Raw genomic sequence first — 18,870 nt, 5'->3', positions numbered from 1 at the left:
AGGATCCCACCCTGGAGTTCCTGAGGAAGTTCGCCATCGGCCTGACGTCCGGGACCATCTCGTCCTGCGTCAACATTCCGTTTGATGTGGCCAAGAGCCGGATCCAAGGGCCCCAGCCCGTACCTGGGGAGATCAAGTATCGCACCTGCTTCCAGACCATGGGCCTGGTGTACAGGGAGGAGGGGTAGGTGTTCCCCCCCCGCCCCCCCCCGAATGGAAGGGGGAGGGGGGCTCTCCCTCAGCCAGTGGCGGAGGAGAGCTCTTGGGTTCTTTCGGTTTAATGAATGAATCGTTCAGTGAGCTGGATCCTCTTTAAATGCGGCGGAAGCGCGTCTTGTTTCAGCACGCGACGCGGCCGCTGGGGGCCGGTCGACCGGCCGGGACGGTGGCGATTACCTTCAGGGGACATTCGTTTTGTTTTAGTGTTTGGGTTTTGATACTTAGCTACCTGCACGGAGACGAGATTAACAACCGGCACGTTTTTTTTGGGGCGGGGGGGGGGGTCTTCTTTTAACCCAACCCTACAGGGAGCGAGACGCACAATCTCACACCAGCGTACAGGTCTGATTAATGGCGTCATAAAACGCCCTCTTCATTCGTATATTATCATCGAGTGACTTATGAGCATACGGCCCGTCAGACCCCCCGTGCCCCCCCCCAGGCCTGTCAGCCTGTCCTCCTGCTGGACGCTGCGGGCGGTGGTGTGACTGTCCGGACGGGGCTGGACTGAGCTGGTAATGACCCCCCCACCAAGGGCCCCCGCCCTCACGGGCAGCCATGCCGAACAGGGGCCGCTGACGGGCTGGTCGTTAGTGTCTCCTGGGGCCACCGCCTTCCAGGGTGCCGGCAGGGTGCTCCCTGGGCACCCTGCCGGCACGCCCGCTCCTAACGCGTCCCAGTCCGGGCTAATTAGTGGTCCCTATGGGAGCCCTCGTTAAGCGGCCCTAACGAGCTGCGTGGCGCTCGGCGGGGTCAATCCAATCAGACGGGGGCCGGGAGGAAGTGGGCTGAGCTTATTAACGGCCTCAGCAGCGGGGGGAGGCAGGGGGCGGGGGCACAGGGCACCCAGCAGTCGGACCCCCGATCACCTTGAACACATTAAGGGCCCGATGTCGTTAGTCTGTAGTGGAGCGGGGGCGGGCAGCCAGGCACGCTGCGCCTGCACACACACACACACACACACACACACACACACACACACACACACACACACACACACACACACACACACACACACACACTTGGACACTCACACACACTCACACACACTCATACACACACAGTCCCACACACTCACACACACTCACACACAGACACACACACACACACACACACACACACTCACACACACTCATACACACACAGTCCCACACACTCACACACAGACACAAACACACTCGGACACTCACACACACTCACACACAGACACACACACAAACACACACACAGATGAACACCCACAACCACATGCATTCACCCACACACACACACACACACAGATGAACACCCACAACCACAAGCATTCACCCACACACACACACATACACACACACACAAATACTCATACACATACACATTCAGAAATGGAATTACATAGACACGTACAAATACATCCATTCAAATTAGCAAATACTTACAGTTTTACACATTTGTGCAGAGAATGATACGATGCAGACAAAACGATCGCGATAAAGAACAACAAAGATACACACTTAAATATGCAGGGCAGAAATGTAGGAAAGAGTAAAACAAATAAACTCACGATGCAATCAAGAACTTCCCATATTTGATGCATACAGCCCAACCCCCAAGCACACACACACAACCCCAACGCACACACACACACACATTTATCTTCTGTACATTAACATCGTGTCCGCCTTCCCTCTTTTCGCAGGTACCTGGCTCTCTACAAGGGATTAGTCCCCAAGATAATGAGGCTTGGACCAGGTTAGTACTGCACATGCTTTCCTCCTTAGCAGACATACAATATCTATAGATCTATATCTATAGATCTATAGATATATTTAGAGAACTGGGAACTAATTATTTGTGAAAATACCCTTGACATTGCACCCGTTTTGGTAAGGGGGAAAATTATCATCCAGGAGAAAAGTAAATGTAAGGTAAATGATTGATCGGAAAGAGTTTAGCAGCTTTTAAACGCTTAAATAAACGGCGGTTTCCGAAGCAGGATATTTTACGGCAGCGCTTTTTAGAATGTCGGTAGTAATTGATTTCTCTTTGAGGTTATTTGGACGATTGGTTTTGAAACACGGCTACATAATATCATTACTACGGCATTTCCAGAAGGGTAATTAGCCCAGGCAGGGCGTCTGAAAGCATAAGCACATAATAACACACTGCTTGCATTATCTTTGTTCCGCTTTGGCTTTTTAGTGTTTTTTCTTCAATGGGATCAGGGTGGGTATTCACAGGCTATCTTTGTTCTGCGTGGCGTGAAATTAAATCTCAAGCATGTCCTTCGGTCGCTCTATGTGTGAAAGCCGAATGGAGTTATTAATTCTTCTCATTTTATAGTCTGTTGACAGAAAAGACAGGCAGGTATGTAAGAGTCAACATGCTGGGGGTAACCCAGCCGCTTCAGATCGGTCTCGGGGATTCTGGGAATCTAGGTTGGTTTAAATGAGAATCTGAAAACTCAGTTAAGTCAATAAAACTTAAATTATTTATTTTCTACTCAGTGGTGTCCTAGAAATGCCTCCGATAGGAAAACCTTGAAAAATAAAATTATAATAAAAAAATGTATTTGAATTATACAAAAGGTATAATATAAAATTTAGTATACTAAAATATTTACTATTGTTTTTTTCAGAGTATTTTAAATAATTATAAAAGCGATTTGTTTATTAAAAATAAATATATATAAATATGAAAATTCCCCTATTTGACTTGAGCTGCTGGAGATTCAAAGGTCCTTTAAGTGCAGCCGTGAACATATTTAGCCGACCGACCGAGCGTGTATCTCACATCACACACTAGCACAACATAAAAAACACACACGTCGTTTCACTATGTTTGTGTTTGTGTATGTGTGCGCGGGTGCGTTGGTTCGTGTGTTTGTGTGTGTGTGTGCGTGTGTCTGTTTGTGTGTGTATTCTAGTGTGTTTGTGCGTGTGTATGGGTGTGTGTGTGTGTGTGTGTGTGTGTATGTGCGTGCATGTGTGTGTGTGTGTGTGTGTGTGAGTGTATGCGTGTGTCTGTGTGTGTGTGTGTGTGTGTGTGTGTGTGTGTGTGTGTGCGTGCCTTACAGTCACTGCTCAATGTAGGGTAAAATAAGCCCAGTATTCAGCACGACGCACCAAACGGCACATTGGCACAAATCACCCTAAAGCAGAATCACCTTCTGCACACATTAGCACAACATAAAAGACACACACGTTGTGCGAGTGTGAGTATGTGTGCGTGGGTGCATTGGTGCATTGGTGCGCGCGCGCGTGTGTGTGTGTTTGCGTGTGTGTGGGTGCATTTGTGCGTGTGTGTGTGTACAGACAATCAATGATTGAATGAATCGTTGTTCTGTGATTGTGACGGTTGTTTGCAGGTGGAGCCGTGATGCTGCTGGTGTATGAGTATGTGTCTGGGTGGCTCCAGGAGAACTGGTAGACCCACAGGGACCCCCCCCCCCAGAGTGCCTTATGCAGTCAATTCAGCCTTCAAGCCCCCCTGACAGCAACTGAAAGGCCCCCCAGAGCGCCTGATGCCGTCCCCTCCGCCTCCAAACACCCCGACAGCGTCAACACGACCAAAGACCATGGCTGGGCCCCTCCCCTGAGCCCCGCGTCTCTCTCTTTGTTGGAGTTGTTGTTGTTGTTTTCATGCAACATCATGTGCTTCATCGGTTTCTATGCACAATGAGGATTTCAGGTCTGGGTCTCAGTTTTGTATTGTGTGTTTGTGTTTTTGTGAAATCATTAGTATTTTCTAGAAGGATATGTTTATATTCGTCCCTGGCTTAACGACAGTGTGACGGGGATCGATCTGCCCACTCATGTCTTTGAATGACGGGACAGGATCGACCTTTACAGAATACAGTTTACTAACAGACATAACTAATAACAAATGAGTCACCAAATAGATGATGATTGTTGAATTTAATCTGAATTGTATATTTTTGAATAAATCATGGTCATTTTGCTTATATTCAGTCCTACTCTTTGAATTTCATAAAGAAAATAAAGAAAATTGATATTTAATGCTACAGTTTGCTTGAATTTCATAATTAACATTATAGATTTTTTTTGTAATGGTAATGCTGTAAGGAATCTCCTACAGCTTATTCACCTGTCTGTGTCCCTTGTTTGCTTGCATCACCTAGTTATATTCAACCCCCGGAGCCACAGTTTTAATGGGGCTCCTGGCATTGAACAGAGCAGAATATTCAATCAGAAACCAACTATCTGTGCTGGCAAAAGAAAATAAAGCTTTCTTACTCTGGAAATGGATGTGCAGAATATTTTTTGTATAAATGCCTTGTTTGTTTGTGTGTGTGTTTTTCTGTGAATGAGTGATTGTGTGTGTGTGTGTGTGTGTGTACACACTGATTCATACATTTGCATTGCGCTCTTTGTCTTTATATTTCCTACTAATCCTGAGATCCATTGTATAAATGTATACCTGACCCAGCGCTACGTATTTGACTGCCTCCCTCTGTCTTCCTGTTCCAATGCTCTTTTCACTCATTAGAACCCAGAAGTAGAAAGTAGTCAACCCAAAAGCCTGTATGCATGAACTCTCTCCCCCACCTCTCCCTCTCTCTCTCCCCCCTCTCTCCCCCCCCTCTCTCTCTCTCTCTCTCTCTCTCTCGCTCTCTCCCCCCCCTCCCTCTCTCCCCCCCGCTCTCTCTCTCTCTCTCTCTCTCTCTCTCTCTCTCTCTCTCTCTCTAGGACCAGACGCGGAGGGAAGTCAGTGTGTCCGCTAAGTCCAAGCTAACAAAAACAAACCCAAGACATTCAAATGTAACTGAAAAACAAAAGAGTTGACCTCACAGCAGCGCTGATCTATCTGTTACACAAATACCCCGCCCAACCCTCACCATACAAACACACACCTGCTACCCTCTGGGTGGAGGGTCACAGAAATAACCAAACCGTCTGTCATTTAAAGTAAAACATTTTAAAATATATATATCCTGTCGACTTAAACTAAGTTAAAACAAATAAAGCAAGACAACGCAGTCACCCTCGTTCCTCACGTCGTTCCAAGTCATTCCAAAGAATTCGTCCCGGCCGTCCAATATTAAATTACGACATTATATTCCGACGTAAAACCTTAGTGCTCTGGACGTTTTTTTAAATTTTCGGCGAACATTGTTGCTCTCGCCGTGCTAGCTCTCGCCGTGCTAGTTCCTGGTTGACTGGAGGTGAGGGAGTTCTGTTATGGGATGGAGCTCTTGGGTGTGGGAGTCGCCGTTTGCCGGAGAGGAAGGTGCTGCTGCCGTCTCGCAGCCCGAGGGGCCGGCGCTGAGAGACCCGCGGCCCCGTGGCCCCGGACGGGTAGAGCTCAGGCCCCGGGCAGTCCCCAACTCGAGGGTCAGGGCCCCTGTGGGGCCGCCTGGGCTGGATATGGGGGTCATCGCAGGAGAATTCCTGGTGCCATTTTGATGTACAATTACGTAAAAAGAGGTGTTTCAAAATTGTTTTTATCATTTCTATTATCTATTAACTATTTATTGATTTAATAAAAAAATGTAAATGCTTCGTACAAGGTCCCAGAACAGCCTGCGGTGTGATTCGTAGACACGCGCTAACTAGCTAGCAATGCGCGTACGTTCAATGGGACGTGGACAGACGGCCTGTCCTCAATGGGGTTAAACGATGTGTGTGGAGAGACTGTTTCACACCTAAACTATTATACTAACAGTTCATAACCAAACTGTTATTATAACATAATTACAGTTTGGGTTGCAGGATTGTCTTCACACCTCAAATACCCGTGCTGCGCCGACACAGGAGTAAGAGCCGCCGTCCCGACCTGCCTTTGCTCCGCCATGGCGTGGGCCGGCTCTGCTTGACAACTCGTAACTTGTGCAGTGTGTCTTACTCTTGATGCTCTCTGCAACCGTCCCCGCCCCCCCCCCCCCTGTCTTTACCTGGCATTCCCATACTGGTGCTGGGCATAAATCTTTACAGCTAGCTCTGTGTTTCCGTCGTTTTTCTTCACTCCCTGTCCCGTATATAACCGCTTTAATCTCACATCCCGGGATCAGCTCAGCGTTTGACATGAATTGTTCAAATCTTTGACAGGCGTTCAGTCTGAGCTGAATGAGCCTTATCCTTTCAGTCCCGAGAATCAGGGAATAATTAGGAGATTTTTTAACATGGAAATGTCAATGTCATGTTTCTTTTTGGCGTTTCTGCCTTTGAACTCGTGACGGGGAAATACACAAAGGAAACCAGGAAACCCAATTTACAAACGTTGAATCTCTTTTTTTTTAGGAGGTTTTAAGTGTGTGTGTGTGTGTGTGTGTGTGTGTGTGTGTATGTTTGAGAGGTGAAAGCTGTATTTTAGGAATACGATTAATTGTACGTAAAGCCATTATTTTCCAAATCAAATTTTACTCAAAAAAAACAACGTAATTTGTTACATATAGCCTAATATAAACGCATGTTTTCATTAAATAAACACTTCCACACAATTATTTAGATTTTTCGCACTGCAATTTTCGGATGGGCCTCTCATTTCACAAGTTTGGAGAAAAGCAAAACTCTATGGGTCATTAGTTAAATAGAAAATATATCGTGTTAACAGATATATAATATTTTTGAATTGCAAACATGTGTAATTATGTTTTGATGAAGCCTAGCACAAATCGAATGGTGGCATTGCGCACCCTTGCCCTATTCTACTCTGGAAAATAATTAGCGATTGCTCTGTGAGATCTAAAGATAACCACATGACACTGCAGTCAGACTCAACATGTCTAACGCTGAACACATGCGGCCCCCGGTTTTAGAGGCAGGTCTATAGACCTTAGCTTCATAAAGAGGACTCACATTGCACTAGAAGAGCCCCCATTGGAGAGGGAAACGTCGACACACCACTTCTCTCTGCCGGCTTGTCTGCTTGTGTTGTTTTTCTTCTTTTTCTGTCGTTGACTTTTCTCTTAATGCTGGTATCAATTAAAAGCAGGCGAGTTTAACACCCTGCGTCGCGGGGAAATGGGTTAGAGCTGCACTCGCCCGCTGAACTTCTGCCGCGTCGTGAAGTTGAAAGCAAAAGCTGTGGAGCCGTCGGAGGACGGCGGCGGAAAACATTTTCACGCCAATCTCGCCCTAAAGTCCTTTTACGACTGAGATTTTGTTATAACTATCATTACGTGTGATGGATGTTCTGGGGCGGGGGGCGGGGGGGGCTGGCTAATAGGGCCGAGGACCGAGCTGAGGCCAGGTTACAGCGATGTGGTTCACGTACGGTCAAAGAAACACCACAATCCCCGAGCAACGGTCCGTGACCACTGCGCGCGGGGGAGACTGCTTTCCAAGTCAAATCAGCCCCTGCTCCGGAAGGCTGTTTACACTGCCGCCCGGCGCAGAGTGTTCTCCCTGCCGCGCGGGAGCAGGCGCTAGGAGAGGACCATGAGGGTGGAGGCGGGTGGGAGGTGTGTGTGTGGGTGGGGGCCACCAGACACCCACCCCCTATGGCCGTGGCCTGTGGGTGAGGCTACGTAGTGCAAGGTTTTATTAAGCTTAACAAAGGGACCTACATTTCGTCCTAGGAGTAAATACTCCGAAGAGCTTCGCAAGAGGCCTTGCCAGACTTAATCAAAGTATCTGTCACTGCAGCTTGCTGTGGCTCATTTGGTAACTTTCTGCAAGCAGGGGCCCATTCATCAAATGGATTCTGTGCTTTTTATCCTTTAGTGTAAACAGGATTAATGTGGTCCCCGTGTAAACAAAATCTATGTGTATGATCCAGTTTAAACCGGTTATATACAGTACAGCGTAAACAAGATCTATACGGTCCCGTTGGAGGGAAAAAAAGAAAGTGACTGCTCGGTGAATCTCAAAGGGTTGATGGGCTTTGGAGCGGTCGGCTGAGACTTAGATGGAAGCGGTCGGTTGAGACGTACATGTGTAATTTTGAATGCAGAATTAGCGTGGCTCATTTGACTATGGCCAGCTGCATAAACCTGGCACACAAATATGTCTCCGGTGCGTCTCTGTGCTGCCATTTGTCTGCTGTGGTGTCCTCTTCAAGCAGCGACTTTAGCACCGCATCATTACTGAAGCTCGGTTTTCATTTATATTTAAGATGTAGACATTTTATAAAGGTACCCAAAACGCTTCAATACAGCCCGTAGTGAAGTACGGAGGGTTGTCTAGTTTAGAAAAGTAAACTCTGAAAAAAGACTATGATAAAACTGTAATGAGGTAAGAAGATCTGTGACGGATGCATGGAATGGTTTAATCCCAGCCCAGCAGGTCAGAGGTCAAGTAGGCTACGTCCGTTTCTGAAGTGGCAGTGATTTATTCTCCTAGTGAGTCGTGGCGCGTGGCTCGGCCCTTCGCTGGCCGTTTATATCGCAACGCCGCGCTCCAACCGACCAGCCTCCAGTGGTCTATCCTCAATGCTAATTCCTCCGCTAGTTCCGGGAACGCGATACCCGAGGAGGAAGGGTAACCGATAGCCCAGAGATGATTGGGACAATGAACGCGCCGCTCGGTATTCTGGATGAATCCGGAAGCACGGTGCCTCACTGTTATTGGTGTAGATTTGCACGTGTTAAGAGAAAAGAGAGCATGTGTATTGAATGAATTCCACAGACAAAAAACGCTTTAAGTAGGGAACGATCAATTTACAACCAAACAATTTAATTAATTACATTCAGTTTCATTGTGCAACATTTGGAACTGTACAGTTCATGTTGTAGTCTCCAAAAGAAGACCAATGCCAATTTATTTATTTTCTCTGAGGGTGCATGGAGATTTTTCGGTACTGTCTGGGAGGCAAATTGCACTTGGTTCAACGTACCTTTAGTCTAATAAATAAAGAAACATAGTGTTCACTTCTCTGAGAAGCTGCTTGCATAGGCTACAATTTTAGAGAACTGGTAAAAACTGCTCAGTAAGACTTTTTACTTTTATCAAAAAACGTCCACAAAATAGAAACATACAAAAATGAATCAAAACAAAAGCAACTGATAGGCCCCCTGAAGCACTTACACCAAACGCTCCCTGGCTGCTCATTAATGGCCGTACACATCGCCCCGTACCCCCCCCCCCCCCCCCCCAGACATTCCCCAGGGCGGCGCTGCGACCAGGAGGAGCGCTGGAGACGGACGCAGAACGTCGTCATCATCGCACGCCCGGATTCAGTCCTCCAGAAACCGCCCCGTCGCCTCTCCCGGAGTTTATAGCCCGGTGCCTGAAGACCGGAGGTGTCCTCCCTCCTCCCGACGCCTCCCGACCGGGGGGCCGGGTGTACGGAGGTGTTCGGCCCCTCCATAAGGTGTCCTGTGCCCCCCCTCCCCGCCCTCGGCCAGAGTCTTCATCGGTGTTTGGAGACGGGGGCGGCACCCAGCTGCTGCTTCTGGAGGAGGCCGTCCATCCAGGGAGGGGGGGGGATGTTACCGGGGCGGGGGGCGACGGCTGGGTGGGGCGGGGGGAGGCGAGGCGGCCGGCCTGCTCTAGGAGGCCGGCGGGGAGGCGTTGTCACAGCTGCGGGGAGATGGAGCACTGCCATTGGCTGGCAGCCAGGTGGCTCCGGTCACAGAGGCCCACATGGTGCCGCTGAACCCCGTGGAGCGCCACACTGGGGTGGGAGGGGGGCAGGGACGGGTGCTGGGCGCTATGGCAGAGCTGCTCACTGTGGGCGATCCACTCAGCGTCTGGGGAGGGAGGGGAGAGGGGGAGGGAGGGGAGAGGGGGAGAGAGAGAGATGGAGGGGGAAAAGAGGTGGATGTGTGACCAGAAGAGAGAAGCGGTGAGTTTACGGAGCATCACATGTGGGGGGGGGGGGGGGGGGGGAAAGACAATATAATAACAATACGAATGTAGATTCAACTAGGCGCGAGTTTCCTCGAAGGAACCTTTACTGCAGTTTAAGCCTTAAGTGTCCATCCATTTTGGGGATGTATTACAGAGTCGGAGTCTTCCACAATGGGGGGGGGGGTTGGGTTTAAGCTAGGACAACACCGGCTACAGACAACATGGCAGCAGAGCTCAAAGGCAAGGGGCAATCAGGGAGATGGAGAGGCAGGGAGAGGACGCCTCCGGGAGGGAGAGGTGGAACCCAGCTGGGAGTGACAGCAGAGGACCAACAGAGACTGAATTCTCCTTTTTTTTTTCAATTGCATTTCCAGTGCATTATTTCAATCACAATCCTTTAATCACACGAATGAATTGGATAGAAGCACAACAGCAGCTGCCATTGGGCCACATGGAAAGCTATTTTTTCCTCTCACTACTTTGTTAATCTCTCCCTCTCTCTCTCTCTCTCTACGTCTCTCTCTCTCTCTCTACGTCTCTCTCTCTTTCTCTCTCTCTCTCTCTCTCTCTTTACGTCTCTCTCTCCCCCTTCCTCCCTCCACCTCTCTCACTCTCTCTGTCTCTCTGTCTCTCTCTCTCTCTCTGTCTCTCTCTCTCTCTCTCTCTCTACGTCTCTCTCTCTCTCCCTTCCTCCCTCCACCTCTCTCTCTCTCTCTCTGTCTCTCTGTCTCTCTCTCTCTCTCTCTCTCTCCCCCTTCCTCCCTCCACCTCTCTCTCTCTCTCTCTCTCTCTCTCAATATGGATGCCATGTAAGATTGAGAGTGAAGGGCAGGAAGGAGGGAGAAATGACCGAGAGCAGACGGGTGCAGGTTCTCCTGGTCCGATGGACCTCAGCAGAACGCAGCTGAATGTACAGACGTCACTGAGAACCATTTCCACAGGATTTCCCTGGGTGGTCTGGAGTCACCGACTCTGAGGCCATCCTGATCTTGTCCAGGATTATCCTCTCAGAATAATCAGCAGCATGACAGATACTTTATACTTCAGGGTTTTTCGACTGGAAATAAGAATGATTTCAAAGATAGCTTTGTTTCATTGGCATTTTGTTTTTTTGTGTTTGTGGGTAGGCACTTAGCCAGATGGCTTCTTTATAAAATAGGACTGTTTTTGTATTTTGTATTTTTTCATTTGTTTATAATTGCACTAACCGATATGCTTCCCTTAGTAAATTTAAATATTTTAACAGAAATATTGCTTTAAAATTAACCGGAACATATTTTGACGTGTAGTTCATTTTGCTTTTTTGCATTTAAAATTGTTTGGGAAAACTAACTTTCGTAAGCCTGTTGCTTTCTAAAAATATGACAGCAAATCGGTTGAATCGATTTATTTGTGTTTTTTCCATGCATATATAGTTCTAGGCCTATATCATATTTTATGCGAATTGGTTTCTTTCGTGTCAGGAAATTCCTAAATGATGCGTTTCCCAAATTATACGGTTGTCGGTCAGTTTGAAATCTATGTTGAAAAAAATAAGTCAAAGGGAAATATTTTTGCAACCAAAGAAATACACAAAAAAAATTGAAATATGCCAATGCGAATTTCCACCAATCTGTCAATTAGCCAAATCAAAATTGACGGTTGCCCATAGTGTATAAATGATCAATTCATTATTTTTCATTAAATCGATCACCACCTTCTTATCGTTACAGTCGACCCGCCTTTGCAGCGCCTCTATTTGTGTTGGCTAAGTCACACAACGTGTGCGTGCCTCGACCTTAAATCAACACATAATTCATCCTTTCTCTTCCAAATAAAGACGATGCATGATTCCCATTGCCTCTGAGGTATACTTGATGGACGCACTCCAAAAATGCGGTCTTTGTTTTTCGAAATTAAATCATCTATTTTTCTAAGCCCCGGTGAATTGATTTATGAAATGGAGACCGCGTCACCGCATTACGAAATAACTACCTCACATATTGTGACTTGCGAACCTAGGGCGAGATATGACCAGGGAGCTGGGCTGTGATTGGAACCGGTGCGGCAGCAGCGGAGGTCTAGCGCTACTTGCTCGGGACTTAAAATGTTGACTGGAATGCAGCACATTACACAATGACAATACATGCGGGTTTATGTTATTCCGACCTAGGTATCTCTATACAGCCTCAATCCTTCACTCACACACGCACATGCATGCATGGTGTGACCCATTTGATGTGGAAGATGAATGGGGCTTGGCTTATCTATAAACACATAAGAAAGAGACTTGTTTCAACGCAGGCCTACATGTTGTTTGTGCAACAGGGCGTAGTTGGTAGTCGTATTTATTCCATGTACACATCACTATATGCATCTATATTTATGGTCTGGTGAACCACTGACAGCTCGGGTTTTCTTTGAGATATCTAACAGACGCACTCCGTTGAAATTTTTCGTGCATGTGTAGTTTCGTTTCATGCATCAAACACCGGGTCACAGACAGAGATTTGACCCCGAATACGGTTTATACGACAACTTCGTCCCTTACTACTAACATTTGCCAACCACAAGGCCAGGCGAACACTTATTATAAGCCATTTCTTATCATACATTTTTTTACAAGTAAAAAATAAAATTGTAGAAAAATGAAAAATAATTTTGTTTTTAAGTATGCTTTTGTTATCAGGACTGGCGAAAAATAAACGTCTAAATATGCCAATTCTCCACGCATCTGTTTGTCGACTTTAATTAACCGTAGCCAAACCAAACATATCATTGCCGGATTAGGAGTATACAGCGCCCGTCATGGGTGCTGGTTTAACCTCGGTGTGGCGGAGGTCGATATGTCTATGCTCGCAAAAAGATAGAATAAATGGAATTGATTCCAGAAAAAGACAACAACGGCAAAACAAACTGGAGATGGACCGTTTACTGCTCTCTGCCGGCCGGTGTCCTGAGACACTGACCCCTGCAATTCAAACCAAACCCCAAGCAAATTATATAATTAGTAGGTATTCAGCCGAACTTTAATTGTGGCTTTGAATTGCTATCATACAGTTCTACGATTCAAACGTGGGTCGTTTAGAGTTTTGATGGAAAATACTGCGGTATTTGGCACACAATGTGGCTCTAGAGAAGCTGCGTGTTTTGCGCTTTATTATTTGAGCAATTGTAATGGGGCAAGGCGAAGACATGTTGGGGATTACATTTGTAGATAAATAAATAAATTGTATCGTTATATAGTTTTCCATGAGAAAAACGACATTGTTTGGGAAAGGGTCCCACATAGTCCCACCCATAATTTAGGACCATAGGCAAACGCGTAAAATATAAGACAGGAAAACCAAAGCACCAACTCGACGACAACTAGAAGCAACGGGAAATCGCTAATAAAAAGTAATCCATGCCAATTCACTATCAGTAATTAGTTGGTATTATTACAGGAGGCTCCTAGTCGCGGTGTAGAACTTATCGTGGGGTTATATTCCTCGAGACATGGGTCGTACATAATGAGACTCTGTGACCTGTACTTTGCGTCAGGTCCTAAACACGGTTGATCCGCGCCGTCGACCAGTTCAGAGCTCGCAGCTGGACAGTGACCCCCTTATTATTATTATTATTATTATTATTATTATTATTATTATTATTATTATTATTATTATTATAATTATTATTATTATCCTCTTCTAGTCTTCTAGTCTTTAGTTTGGCGGTGCATTCTATTATTTAGTTTGGCGGTTAGAAAATATGGCCTGTCACTAGGGGGGGGGGGGGATCCGAGACCAGAAGAGATTTAAATCAGAGGGTGGATTATGGAGACCTGAACACGATCAGAGTATGCTATGAGAGAATAGTAATTCGTCTCCGGCCTAAACACCCCACACAAGAAGAACGGAAATCAATAGTGCGCGAGGAGCGACCCCGTGCTCGCGGCGTGCGTCTCGTGGCTGCTGATGAAGGTGAAGCTCGTGACGGAATGCAGCAAGACGACGCGCTCGCGTCATGGCCGAGAACATACTCCCGCCAAACGCCTTCCTGTGGAGGACGGATTAGACCTGTTCAAGCGTCCCCCCTTTGGGCCTGATGAAGATACTATTTTTATATTATATTTTTATATTATGTTATTACATTACTATATTCTATTATTATATTGTATTATTATATGATATTATCCACGTCCGTTAGGAGAATCCAGCCCACCGATGGTGAACATGATACCGCCATGTTTCATAGGCCGACTTTGTGGACTTTCCTTTGGATGCGTAGCAGTGAACACACACGGTGGTTTAGCCCGGTCGACCTTCACTAATACAGACCTGGGTTTAGTAATATAGGCCCGGATTTAGTAATATCGGCCTGGGTTTAGTAATATAGGCCTGGGTTTAGTAATATTGGCCTGGGTTTAGTAATATAGGCCTGGGTTTAGTAAAATAGGTCTGGGTTTAGTAATATAGGTCTGGGTTTAGTAATATAGGCCTGGGTTTAGTAATATCGGCCTGGGTTTAGTAATATAGGCCTGGGTTCGGGTAAGTGTGTGTGAGCTTGTCTTCATTTGAGAAAAAAAGTCCAAACGCAAATAACGACATCAATATAGTGATAGTAATATAGTCCTAACAGAACCATCGTTTGTCACGTAGGCCTATAAGCTCTCATATAATATATATTTATTATAGACTACTTGTCTGTTTTGGTCTTTAAGCTATGTATTAGCACTGGTCAATAAGGACGTCCTAGGGTTAGAGTTTGACCCTCAGTGACCCCCAGGCAGTAGAACAACAACACAGTAGCACTGTGTGTTATTTTGTGTTACTGACAGTGTGTTACTGACAGTGCGTTACTGTGTGTTACTGTGTGACTGTGTGGCCTCAGACTCCCATTCGGACATGTTGTTGAAGATTTAGTTTGTATTGAATGGCCGCGCGCCCCCCCTGAGTATTGAGATCCTCGCGGGGCGAGTTGCACAGCGCGAGGACAGCCTCGTCCTGACAGTCGCGAGGGCCCGCCGACTGACAGCCCTTCCTTCGCGGCGCGAGCCAACATGGTCACAGAAAATCACCCTCACAACACGGAGGCCCGCTGGGCGCGCAGAGTCACGGCAGCTCCTGTTTCGCTGTTTTCAAAGCAAACCTGGGGGGCATTATTGAACGCGAGTTAACATGTTAACACGCGTGCGTGACCGAGGTTTGACGGTCAGAATGAACTCATGCGTTCGAAATCAGAATTCGAACGCATGAGTTGAGCGGGCGAAGTCAGAGGGCGGCCGGATGCTCCATGAAAGGCTGGCTGCGGTAGGGCCTCACGGGCCGATGCCTGACACAACGCAGTCGTGAACAAAATGTCTCGAAGGGGCATGTCGAAAAGGTCCGGCATGTGTTACCCTACATCAAAGCTCAGCCCTTTTCCTCAGTTCATATGCACCGACAGACCTGGGCCATACACACTCTGAGGCGCTCGAAGGAAACAGAATAAAACAAGGCCCACCAAAACAAGGCCCACCAAAACAAGGCCCACCAAAACAAGCGGACGCCCAGTTCCGCAGCCACCGCCCGTAAGGGACGTGTGGGCTCGTGTGGCATGTTGTGTCTATGAGCTGATCGGGATACTGTCAGTATGAGCTCTCTTTATATGTATACACACACGCACACACACACACACACACACACACACACACACACACACACACACACACACACACACACACACACACACACACACACACACACACAGAAACGCACACACACACACACACACACACACACACACACACACACACACACACACACACACACACACACACAAACGCCAATAATTATAGCGGCCTTCTAATGTTTGAAAGGGAATAATTGAACAATGTTTTAAACGTTTAATAAAAAAGGGATTGAATTGACTCAATCAAAAGAGTAACTCTTACTTTGCTGTTCTGTAATTGACCGTATCCCAAGAATATCTGTAACGGAGTGCGACGAGGGCCAAATCCTGTGCATAGCCATGTGTCCAGGCAGGGCCGGCATGCCCTGGGGGGCGGGCACCTTGGTGCCTGTGGCCCCGATGGAGGTCGGGTAAGAGTATAAGTGGTTGTAGGGTAACGTCGGCTGCGGTGGAGGATGCCCCTGCTTACTGGACTCGTACTGGTTCTGTTGGGACAGATTTCCGATCTTGTTGCGCAGGATCCGACTGATGGAGCTCACGGAGGGCAGGTTGAACTTGTCGCACACCCCGTCTGCGAGTAACCTGTCCCGAATCTCCCAGGCAAAAATCCCGGGGTCTCTCTGCTTGTATGTCCGTATGTGCTTGACCACCGTGGGGGTGGTGACCCTCGGCTTGCTGCCCCCGATTGCCCCCGGCAGTATGGATCCCGTCTCGTTGTAGCGGGCCAGGATCTTGCTGACGCAGCCGTGCGAGACGCGGAGCTGTCGGCTGATGTCGCACGGCCGGATTCCCAGTTGAGCCAGCTCCACGATCCGGAGGCGGATGGCGTTGGGCAGCGGCCTGCCGTTGACGAACACTCCCCCGAGTTGGTTCACCTCTCCGAAGGCCGGTTCTGGCACCATAAAGCAAACAAAGCGTTAGTAGAGTTAAATGGGGAGCTTCCTAATCGCCTTTAAAAGCCTGGCTTTTTAATAGATTTTAATCAAATCAATGCACAATTATTTAAAATTATTCAAGTGCCGTGCGTGTGCCTTAATGACCTGCCCAATTGTATTTATTTTATTTGTGTAGTAGCATGGATCGTGAGAATGGCGATGAGGCAGAAATAATGCAATAATGTTCAATTATTTAAAAAATACATGCACTTAAAAACGTTCTTGAAAACGATTGTTCTGTAGTCATGTCAATTAATGGGCAAATCCCAAATAATATGATTCGTGTTGGATGAGAACAAAATAATTGTTTGTTTTTGTGGGATAAAGTTGATGATAAACGCAAAGAATGTGCGGACATTTTAGTATAATTTAAACCATTTTAGTGCGGGTTATTGGTCCTTTCTTACACAACTCCAGCAAGGACTTCCACTCAATAACATCAGAAAACGCGAAAGTTTTTTTTCCCTTTTCGGCGAAAGGTCGGCCGCCCCCTTCCATCTTCGAAAACCCAACTTTCCACTCCGACTCACCCATCATGTTGTGTCCACAGATGATGAAGGTGGTGTCCGGATTGCACCTCCCGTGTGGGTATGCCTCCGAGTCCAGGGTCGCGAGTGTCCGAAATGATGTCAAGGAAATCCTTTCGTGCGCCACGGCTCCGATAATGAGCAAGAGGGACAAATCGAGATGTGTTTCCTGGCTGTCGGGGAGACAGGCTTACATTTCAATCTAGGGAAAACGTGGGCTGGACTTGTAACACGTTTCACTTCTGTTAGACGCTCTGCGCCAATGGCATGTCGCGGCTAAACCGATCCGCCTCCCGATTGGTCGAAAACGTTGACGTGACATGTGCCGGACCCGGACAACCCCCCCCCCCCCCCCCCCCCCCCCCCCCCCCCCCCCCACTACCCCCCCGCCCCACACACACACACACACACACACACACAGCCCCCCTTCCTCCAGGACCGAAGCGCTGCTAACGCCATGAAGTCCATGTGTTCCATCGCAGAGCTGGTAAGTAGTATAAGGCGGTATCGAGACCGTTCTCTAGATCAGGTATTCGACAACGGAGAGTCCTCAATAAAGATCTAACGCTCCTTTTTGTTTTTAGTCAATTGAATGGACTTTGTCTAGGTCATGAATCGGGCATGAATAGCATTTTTATTAAAATGCATTTATACTTTGGATAATCTATCAGTCACACGAATGAATGTCTAGTAACACATGCATAGGCCTACAACTACACTACCAGAGGACATCCACGACTAGCTTTAAAATAAATGTTATCATGTTATTCTGCAGGGATATCTCGCAGGTATGCCTACGTCTTCCTAAAAATAAAAAAATAACATCCTTATTAGTTACAGACATACATTGGGCCTAATACATTACGCACAGACAATATTTCCATTTAAAAGTTGTTACATCTTGTTTACTTTTTTCTTTACCGTTCCTTCCCTGGTCGGCATTAGGGCACTAACCATAGCAGGATGATTTGCAATGAACACATTTCACTGGACAATCCAAATGCCACCATAACGCAATGGATATCAATGATCTATGCAGCTCGTCTAAACGTGTTCTAGCTGTTTGTGCCCACCCATCAATTTGTTCTTGTACCCGTTTTTTTTAACGTCAAATAACAATGAATTCCATCTCTTCATTCTTCCAGTTGTTTGCTCAATATATGGTCTTGTAGTGGTTTCCAGACAAGCAAGGGGACCTTATAACCTATAGGCCTAAAACTTTCCTAAATAATAGACCACGTAAGCCTACATCTTCCAGCCACGTACCATGCAAGTTCAGCCGAAATAACTCATCGTCAAGGCGAATGGAAAGTATATTGACGGCATCAAAGCTGCCCTCAGAAGCAACGGTAAACATTGGGATTTTTCACAGAATATCAGTCCACGGCTCTCCGGGTGTTCCTATAGGTCTGGGAGGTGAGTTCCTCGGCCCGTTGTGCCCATGCCGCTAATGCGTCGAGGATAATGTTTACCATTAGGGAAACCTGCTCAATTTGTTTCTATTGCGGTTGCTTCCGGGGGCTGTAATAACAACAAAAGGTCATTTCTAGGTTCAGAGACCCCTTCCAAAACCGCAAGATCCTCTCGACCCCTAAACATTTAAATCCATTCAGTTCAGAGCATTTCTGTTAAATGTGCCCTTTTTGTTGACAGCTGGTCATTGAGCGCTCGGCGGAATGGGACGCGCGCATGGGAACAACCGTACAGCGCGCGCTATCTCACCGCCCCATCACGCACAGCCTTTATGTATGCCCTGTACGTTTTCTAGATTAAATGGCCATTTGGCGTGGGTTGAACATATAATATTAGTAAAAGTATTATTTACTA

The 18,870-nt window shown here is 47.0% G+C and overlaps 2 protein-coding genes across 2 annotated transcripts in view; one reads left to right on the top strand and one right to left on the bottom strand.

Moving 5' to 3' along the window:
* slc25a21 (solute carrier family 25 member 21) overlaps window positions 1-4,350 on the top strand; it is a 16,252-nt gene extending 11,902 nt beyond the window's left edge. The window contains exons 4-6 of the mRNA XM_079752196.1: window positions 3-184; window positions 1,898-1,950; window positions 3,566-4,350. Coding sequence (XP_079608322.1) covers window positions 3-184; window positions 1,898-1,950; window positions 3,566-3,627 — 297 coding nt within the window. The 3' untranslated portion in view covers window positions 3,628-4,350. The remainder of the gene's footprint in view (window positions 1-2; window positions 185-1,897; window positions 1,951-3,565) is intronic.
* Window positions 4,351-9,267: 4,917 nt separating this feature from the next.
* On the bottom strand, window positions 9,268-17,197 carry pax9 (paired box 9). Its single transcript, XM_079752405.1, has 3 exons — window positions 17,047-17,197; window positions 15,844-16,473; window positions 9,268-9,850 (listed from the first exon to the last, which is right to left on the bottom strand). Exons 1-3 carry the CDS (start codon window positions 17,051-17,053, stop codon window positions 9,675-9,677), a joined length of 813 nt encoding a protein of 270 aa, XP_079608531.1. The 5' UTR covers window positions 17,054-17,197; the 3' UTR covers window positions 9,268-9,674.
* Window positions 17,198-18,870: the final 1,673 nt, after the last annotated feature.

Source organism: Pollachius pollachius, assembly GCF_949987615.1.
Source record: "Pollachius pollachius genome assembly, chromosome: 15".
NCBI classification, from domain to species: domain Eukaryota; kingdom Metazoa; phylum Chordata; class Actinopteri; order Gadiformes; family Gadidae; genus Pollachius; species Pollachius pollachius.
This window is presented reverse-complemented; position numbering and strand designations above follow the sequence as displayed.